A 9,046-nucleotide genomic window follows, 5' to 3' on the forward strand; every position below is an offset into this window, starting at 1 on the left:
CCTCTGCAGCAGAGTTAACTCTGGGTCTTCCTTTCCTATGGCGGTCCTCATGAGATCGTTTCATCATAGCGCTTCATGGTTTTTGCAACAGCACTTGAAACTTTCAAAGTTCTTGAAATGTTCCGTATGACTGACCTTCATGTCTTAAAGTAATGATGGACTGTCGTTTCTCTTTGCTTATTTGAACTGTTCTTGCCATAATATGGACTTGGTCTTTTACCAAATACCCCCCCACCTTACCTTGTCACAACACAACTGACTGGATCAAACACATTAAGGCATTCCACAAATTAACTTAAGGCACACCTGTCAATTGAAAAGCATTCCAGGTGACTACCCCATGAAGCTGGTTGAGAGAATGCCAAGAGTGAGCAAAGCTGTCATTTAGACAAAGGGTGGCTATTTGAAGAACATCAAATATATTTTGATTTGTTGAACACTTTTTTGGTTACTACATGATTCCGTGTGTTACTTCATAGTTTTGTTGTCCTCACTATTATTCTGCAATGTAGAAAAGAAAAACTCTTGAATGAGTAGGTGTTAACTTTTGAACGGTAGTGTAAATGTGTCGAGACACCTCAGGATACCCTTTCAAAATAATTTATGAAACCTCAAACCATGAGAAGAATGCATACTAAGCCCTGGGTCTGTTTGTTATGAAACAATAATGTACCCATCCTGCATAGGCTAGGCCTACATTTTCAACATCCTCTCATTTACAATGAGAGGTTGCAAAATAATTGCCGCTCTAAGTATTATATTTTGACAATTCTACTGCCATGTTGTGTTGTTAAAGGGGGGCAATTTTCAGMAGACGTTGGAACATGTCTTCAAATACAGGTATGATTAATTTCTAGGACTGGTAATACACATTATTTTGGAAGGAAGTCAAATTAAATATGATATTATGCAACACCCTCATCACCCATCTGAAATGTCTAAGCTTAACCAATTGAGAAATACTATTCATCTCAAACACTGATTAAAACTTTAATGTCCAACCTCAGCTTTGGAAATACTGCAACAGCGAATAATGAAACAGGAATATAATAAATTAGGCTGCAACCAAAGAAACATTCCGTTTCACACACAGTGACCTTTTATCTTCTAAGTTCTCAAATACAGATAGTAAGCCAGCCTCAAGAGTGCAGCAGTGGAAAAATCCTGAACTCATATTTTCTCAAATTCATTAAAATACCAGTACTTAGATTGTATTAGGGGTGAATGGCCATTTCCAATTGGGCTAAATGAGTTCACCTGCTCTGATGGCGCTGGATAAGAGGACTGCCTCTCTTCCCCTCTCAGAAGGCCCTCTGGTCAGTCAGGTCACGTGACTCAGGTTAGCAAATCCTATTAGCTGTCTGGTTCTGAAGGTTCGCTATCTTTTACTACACTACAGGCTGCAGACAAACACACGGTGTTTGTGTGTGATGCTTAAGACGATGATAATTCACGGAGGGCTCAGCTGGTAGTTGCCATCACACACACTCCCTGCATCATCCACCGTGGGGAAATACACTTGATGTGTCGTTTCCTGGAAACCTCTGCTCTGGTTGTCTGAGGGACTGTACAGTATTTCACATTTGAGATGGTGCAATTTCAAACCACGGACATGTCGTAATGGGCTGCGTATATGTGCTCTCTGTCAACCTCAAACCACACTGCAAAAGAGAGGCTAGCACATTTAGGCCTACCAAGACGGAATAAATTAAGTGTGAAAGTGGCAATTTATGGGTCTGTGTGTTATCTGAAAAGCATTGCGCACCAGGAAATCTCTTATGTTGATTCAACTGTCATACTCACTACCATATGACAGATGCCTCATTCTCAGTTGCTAAAACACAGTTTTGCCAACACCAGATGTTCATAATCATGGTTGTAGCATGCAGGATTCTCCAACAAGGTAGTGGTGCTGCTGAGTACGGCACAGGGGGGGGCTAAAAGTTATTAACGGCATGTATCTGCTATTTTGTGCATTCTTGAGCATTTATTTTTTACCCTATTTGGATGTGGTGCCTGGCCTAAAATGAAAAGCACAAAATTGTGCACAAAACCAAATTTTTTAAAACGCAACAATTTCATCGAGTTACAGTTTATATAAGGAAATCAGTCAATTTAAAATTCATTAGGCCCTAATATATGGATTTCACATGACTAGGCAGCAGTGAAGCCATGGGTGGGCATAGGCCCACCCACTGGGGAGCAAGGCCCAGCCAATCCGAATGAGTTTTCCCCCCACAAAAGGGCTTTACAACAGACAGAAACACTCCTCAGTTTCATCAGCTGTCTGAGTGGCTGGTCTCAGACGATCCCACAGGTGAAGCAGCCGGATGTGGAGGTCCTGGGGTGGCGTGGTCTACGGTTGTGAGGCCGGTTGGACATATTGTCAAATTCTTTAAAACAACGGAGGCAGCTTATGGTAGAGAAAGTAACAAATTCTCTGGCAACAGCTCTGGTGGACGTTCCTGCTGTCAGAATGCCAATTACACGCTCCCTCAACTTGAAATATGRGGCATCGTGTTTTGTGACATAACTGCACATTTTAGAATGGCCTTTTATTGTCCCCAGCACAAGGTGCACCTGTGTAATGACCATGCTGTTTAATCAGCTTCTTCACCTGCCACACCTGTCAGGTGGATGGATTACCTTGGCAAAGGAAACATTTTTACTAACAGGGATGTAAACAAATGTGCACAAATTTGGAGAGAAATAAGCTTTTTGTGCGTATGGAACACTTCTGGGGTCATTAATTTCATCCCATTAAACACGGGACCAACAATTTACATGTTGCGTTTTTATATATATATTTTCTTAATTACATAGTGGCGCAGCCAATCCACAGGGTGGCGCAGTGCCACAGTTACATTCTTTGGGGAGAAACCTGGCAATCCCAGAAGTGTGCATATACAATTTGCGCATACACATTGAAAATGAGGCAATGTGAATAACAAAAAAACAGGGTAGTGAGAAAACCAAGAGTGACTTTAAATTTGATTGTTCCATCGTTTATTTTAGTATTCCACACGGTGAAGTAAAAACGGGGTGATAATACCGTACCTGTAGTCGCAAGCAGTGGCAGATGAGGTGCTCAAGCTGCGGGTCTTTCTGGTGCGGATGGCCAGGCCACGGGCGGGGGTCTCCCCACTATCGAAGTCAGAACAGCAGTAGGGGACAGCCTCCACTCCAACCTGCTCTCCAGTTTCCATCTCAAATCACAGTCTGATAGGAAACACACAGGCCAAGAGGGGACAAAAATGGAGGCGTCAGGTCTACACAGTCAACAAGGCAGGGTAACAGGTTGCCTTCAAAAGTGTGTCTCTTTTACYGTTTACATAGCCCAGAGTTTAACCTTATATGATATGAGTCTATAAGCTTCAGCTTTGGGCTACTGTTGACAAACGCCAAATGATACAGCCGCTAGCTTAGAACGCAAGGTCAGCGTACCTAGTACTCATGCAAGATAAACTTAAGCATGTTGTCTTTTTGGGAACGTTATAGCATGTATGTGCAACATTTAGCATACAAAGTATCTAGCTAGTCAGTGGCATATGACAAACTTTGAAAACAGACTTGTATCTGTATGTATGTATGGAGGCTCAAGAAATTGCATAGGAACACCGACTGTGCAGATTACATTACCCATGAAGTATTACTAGCTACATATAATATTGCGTTGATCATTCTTTCAGCATTACGTTAGCTAGATAGCTAGCTAGTTACATATAAAGTGAAATGTGATTGCAAGCCAGTCAACACATTGTTTTCTTGCTAGCTAGCTACTGCAGTACTAATAGCGAGATATAGCTACCTTGCTAGCTACCTGTTACAGCTAAGTTAGCTAGCTCGCTTTTCCAAAATATAGTCTAACCACTGCTGGTATGACAAGTAACTTGGTTAGTACTAGTGCATCTCTTGTCATGGAGCCTACTACGGCAAGGTTATTAAACCCGCTTGTATGGCAATTAATCTAGCCAATGTTTAGGTGGTGGGCCGTACAAGCCACCTGCTTTAGTTTTTGAGATGATCACTGTCGATGGAGGAGCTGGTTTATACATAGTGTATATTTATTTCTTCTGAACACATTTGTTGGTTGGCAATGTCAATTCTTCCAAATTTTTCCTAAATACCTACATTTTATGTTTGCTAGCTGGACAGGCAAACACTGCCGAGTACTACACTGTAAACCAATCACAACACCTGTACTATCCATGGTACTATTGTTGCTAAATACATCTGCCAATGACATGATCCATACCAAAGGCAGTAGGTGAGAGCTCGAGAGATCTCCGTTCGACAAACTGCTCTATCAGGTAAAGTATTTTATTTAGTTGTAGTAACAGAATCATTATACCATCAATGCAAGCTGTAAAATGACTCCAAATAACCTTAGTAAAGTAGCTATCTTGCTAGTTAGCTAGCTAATTACAACAAGTAGATATGTTGCTAGCTAGCAGGAGAAGATAGCTTTATCACTAGCTAGTATGTCATTCCGGGACAAGGAGCATTTTAGCTATCAGTTTATTCCAAGTAATAATTTAAGACTASAAAAATCTATAGGACAAGTATTGTAAAGCTAATACAGTCATCAAGTCAGGACACACTAATTAAATTCATAATGACAAGATATGCCACATGATCCCAGTCAATAGTTGGAGGATGATTGCAGAGCACCCTGCCTCAGACTGTCAGGATGTACATTTTCAAGCTCACGAACTACATTCCTTTGCTGTGGTGATTTATTTGAATTATTCTTGTCTCACATGATCTATCCAGCTCTCCTGTGTCCTGCTCCCAGAGATCAACCAAGTGCTATTCACCAAGCATGGGCTGATTCATTCACCTGTGAGGAGAACCATCCTACTGCACTAGCACTGCCCTCCCTCTTTAGATATTGGGACCACGTATGTATTTTCCTGTTGTCTTTCTTTGTGGGTTTTGTCTTACACAGCATAGTGCATTTTGAAGTTGAAGAACACCAACTACAGATACACAAGCTTGTTTTTGAGCACCTCAAATTCAATATAGAATCAGTCTGACAAGTGACAAACAGATTCTACTATTGTTACATGCAGTGGTAAGAATTCTATTGTCCCTCCAGGCTTTTACCATAGATGGTAGAGTTGTCGTCTTTGGACCACACAAGCTTTAGATTGCATTCTGCTAAGGCACTTGTCTCTCTCTACATCGGTGACCAGGGTGGGATCATTTCGATATGCCTATGGGGCCTGGGCACACAAATTCTCCTAGAGAGAAGTGGGTAATACTGAAGCACACATTGATGACAGTTCTACAGCCTCCATCAGAGACACAGGCTTTTGACATAGATGGTAATGCTCTCATTTCTGGACTGCAACACTAAGATTGTGCCCTCCACCGCACTTGATATACATTGATTGGTATATTACACTATATTTAGATATTTCAAATGCTGCCTGAGACACCTTTGCTATGTCTACATATTAAATAAATGGTGAAACACTATTTGTGATTGTGTTCTTTGTTCGAATGTATATGCATAAAACGTACATTATGAAAAACATGTCTCTATCAGGAGGAATGGGCCAAAATTCACCCAACTTATTGTGGGAAGCTTGTGGAAGGCTACCTGAAACGCTTGACCCAAGTTAAACAATGTAAAGGCAATGCTACCAGATACACTCAATTAGTATGTAAACTTCTGACCCACTGGGAATGTGATGAAAGAAATAAAAGCTTAAATAAAATCACTCTACTATTATTCTGACATTTCACATTCTTAAAATAAAGTGGTAATCCTAACTGACCTAAAACAGGGAATTTTTTGTCGGATTAAATGTCAGGAATTGTGAAAAACTGAGATTAAATGTATTTGGCTAAGGTGTATGTAAACTTCCAACTTCAACTAAGTATCTTGATAATAAACTCAGGAAAAAGGAAACAGACCTTTGTCAGGACCCTGTCTTTCAAAGATAATTTGTAAAATTCCAAATAACTTCACAGATCTTCATTGTAAAGGGTTAAAATACTGTTTCCCATGCTTGGTCAATGAACCATAAACAATTAATGAACAAGCAACTGTGGAACGGTCGTTAAGACACTAACAGCTTACYGACGGTAGGCAATTAAGGTTACAGTTATGAAAATTTAGGACACTAAAGAGGCCTTTCTACAGACTCTGAAAAACACCAAAAAGAAAGATGCCCATGGTCCCTGCTTATCTGCGTGAATGTGCCTTAGGCATGCTGCAAGGAGGCATGAGGACTGCAGATGTGGACAGGGCAATAAATTGCCATGTCCGTACTGTGAGAACGCCTAAGACAGCGCTACAGGGAAACAGGACGGAGAGCTGATCCTCCTCGCAGTGGCAGACCACGTGTAACAACACCTGCACAGGATCGGTACATCCAAATATCACACCTGCGGAACAGGTACAGGATGGCAACAACTGCCCGAGTTAGACCAGGAACGCACAATCCCTCAATCAGTGCTCAGACTGTCCGCAATAGGCTGAGAGAGGCTGGACTCAGGGCTTGTAGGCCTGTTGTAAGGCAGGTCCTCAGACATCACCGGCAACAACGTCGCCTATGGGCACACACCCACCGTCGCTGGACCAGACAGGACTGGCAAAAAGTGCTCTTCACTGGCGAGTCACGGTTTTGTCTCACCAGGGGTGATGGTCGGATTCGCGTTTATCGTTGAAGAAATTAGCATTACACAGAGGCCTGTACTCTGTAGCGGGATCGATTTGGAAGTGGAGGGTCCATCATGGTCTGGAGCGGTGTGTCACTGAATAATTGCACTGAGCTTGTTGTCATTGCAGGCAATCTCAACGCTGTGTGTTACAGGGAAGACATCCTCCTCACTCATGTGGTACCCATCCTGCAGGCTCATCCTGACATGACCCTCCAGCATMACAATGCCACCAGCCATACTGCTCATTCTGTGTGTGATTTCCTGCAAGACAGGAATGTCAGTGTTCTGCCATGGCCAGCGACAAGCCCGGATCTCAATCCCATTGACCACCTCTGGGACCTGTTCAATCGGAGGGTGAGGGCTAGGGCCATTCCCCCCCAGAAATGTCCGGGAACTTGCAGGTGCCTTTGGTGGAAGAGTGGGGTAACATCTCACAGCAAGAACTGGCAAATCAGGTGCAGTCCATGAGGAGGAGATGCACTGCAGTACTTAATGCAGCTGGTGGCCACACCAGATTCTGACTTACTTTTGATTTTGACCCCCGCTCCCCTTTGTTCAGGGACACATTATTCCATTTCTGTTAGTCACATGTCTGTGGAACTTGTTCAGTTTYTGTCTCAGTTGTTGAATCATGTTCATACAAATATTTACACATGTTAAGTTTGCTGAAAATAAACGCAGTTGACAGTGGGAGGACGGTTCTTTATTTTTTTGCTGAGTTTATATCGTGAGCTACCTGGCAATTCCCAGCCCTAGTATTGGGCAGTTTCTATTTGAGAAATAATCTAGTTTAGAAATCAAACTCTGGTCATTTAATTGCAGAGCGCATTGTACAACTGTTTTTAGATTAGTTCGCATTGCAAGGTACGCTTATGTTATGCCATATGTATTGGCTAATATACATATGCAGTTGTCGTTTTTAAACCTCCATTCTAACATACAATCTTTCTATCTACATTATTTTGTTTGGATTTATATGAAAATTATGATTGAATGTTTAAGTCTGCAACTAGTTAATTTAAATTGAATTCACTGAGAAATAGCTCATGAAACACTAGCTTCCTAAGCAGGCACATCAAGACCATTCGTATAGCATACTGCATATTTCAAGTGCACCCAAACTAATATTTATCTTACATCATTCAGTCTTTGGGAGCTAAAGTTAGTTAGTCTCTCTGACCCAAAACACAGACATGAAATAGTGATCCGAATGTGAGGCTGTATTTACATTTTAGTTGGGTAGAAGCAGGCCATTGGCTGCCTTCATCATGAGAGGTACGTACAGGAGTACTGATTGGTTCCAAGTTTACACGTTTTTGACTGAGCAGACAGTGTTGACACAGTTACTTTTTCTGAGAAAATGTGCATGAATTTAAGGTGCCAACAAATTCAACAGTAACCATAAGAATATTTCATTGTCGATTACAAAACAATGCTCTCCTTCCTCGACGTAGGTCGAGCAACCACTGTTTTCGGCGTCGGCTTTCAACCTACTGTATTTACCTAAACGTTAGTTCAATTAACAGCAACACAACAAGTACCTAGCTAAGCATGCTACCTAACTAGTTATCAAGCTAACTATCTAGTGAGCTATCTGATAGCAAATCTGTCAGGCTAAAAATGTAGCTAACTAACCAGCTTCAACAGAAATCCGGACTAGCTGTCCAAGCTAACTTTTAAGCGCTAGCTAGCGTGTCTGATGGCTAGCAAGCAAACTCGGCTAGCTAGCTACTTTACATCAACGCCTTCAAGGTAGCTCACCGTTTGAGGTAACACGCCGTTATGATTTGACACGAAGAATTGGGGCCACACTGCCGAAAAGGCTCTCTTAACCTGCTATGAAAATAACTTCGTATCGAAGTGGCGTGAAAAACGTTGGATCAAAGCTTCTCCATTACTGTTCCCTCGAATTGCCTCTTCTTCACTTATACGGTCTATGACTTGCCTGGCTACATATACGGTCTTCTGCTTCCTGGCAGAAAACTGTCTGACGTTCAATAGTTTCCAGCTGTATCCCCGCAGCAGCCTGTGACTTCTTCTTCGGGATAGTGTTGGCTGATCGCATCAAATTTAAGTTGCATACACCGCCACCTACTGTACTGGAGTGTGAGGCCATTCACGGCCTACCTATATTAAATTATTTGTGATACGGTACTATACAATTGGGGAAAAGGAAAAGTTACCCTGCCAACTATTAGCCCTTTCTAAAAAATAAAATACAAAAACACCTCATTCCACTATTTACCCTATCTAATCCTACTCCAGACCACTCAACACCCCCTGCAACTGTTCTGAAGTAAAACCTCGCAATCCCAAGCATTTCTCTGCCACGGCCACCACAACCTCTATTTTCTGTGCCTTTCGATCCACTTCT

The 9,046-nt window shown here is 42.0% G+C and overlaps 1 protein-coding gene across 2 annotated transcripts in view; it reads right to left on the reverse strand.

The window, feature by feature from the left end:
- Nucleotides 1–8,696, reverse strand: part of nadka (NAD kinase a) — a 32,965-nt gene extending 24,269 nt beyond the window's left edge. For both annotated transcript variants that reach the window (XM_024005462.2, XM_024005461.2), the window contains exons 1-2: nucleotides 8,434–8,696; nucleotides 3,058–3,219 (exon numbers count right to left, since the gene is read on the reverse strand). In XM_024005462.2, coding sequence (XP_023861230.1) covers nucleotides 3,058–3,206 — 149 coding nt within the window. In that variant the 5' untranslated portion in view covers nucleotides 3,207–3,219; nucleotides 8,434–8,696. The remainder of the gene's footprint in view (nucleotides 1–3,057; nucleotides 3,220–8,433) is intronic.
- Between the last annotated feature and the right edge of the window lie 350 nt (nucleotides 8,697–9,046).

The sequence above is a fragment of the Salvelinus sp. IW2-2015 genome, linkage group LG17, assembly GCF_002910315.2.
Source record: "Salvelinus sp. IW2-2015 linkage group LG17, ASM291031v2, whole genome shotgun sequence".
In the NCBI taxonomy this organism is placed as follows: Eukaryota; Metazoa; Chordata; class Actinopteri; order Salmoniformes; family Salmonidae; genus Salvelinus; species Salvelinus sp. IW2-2015.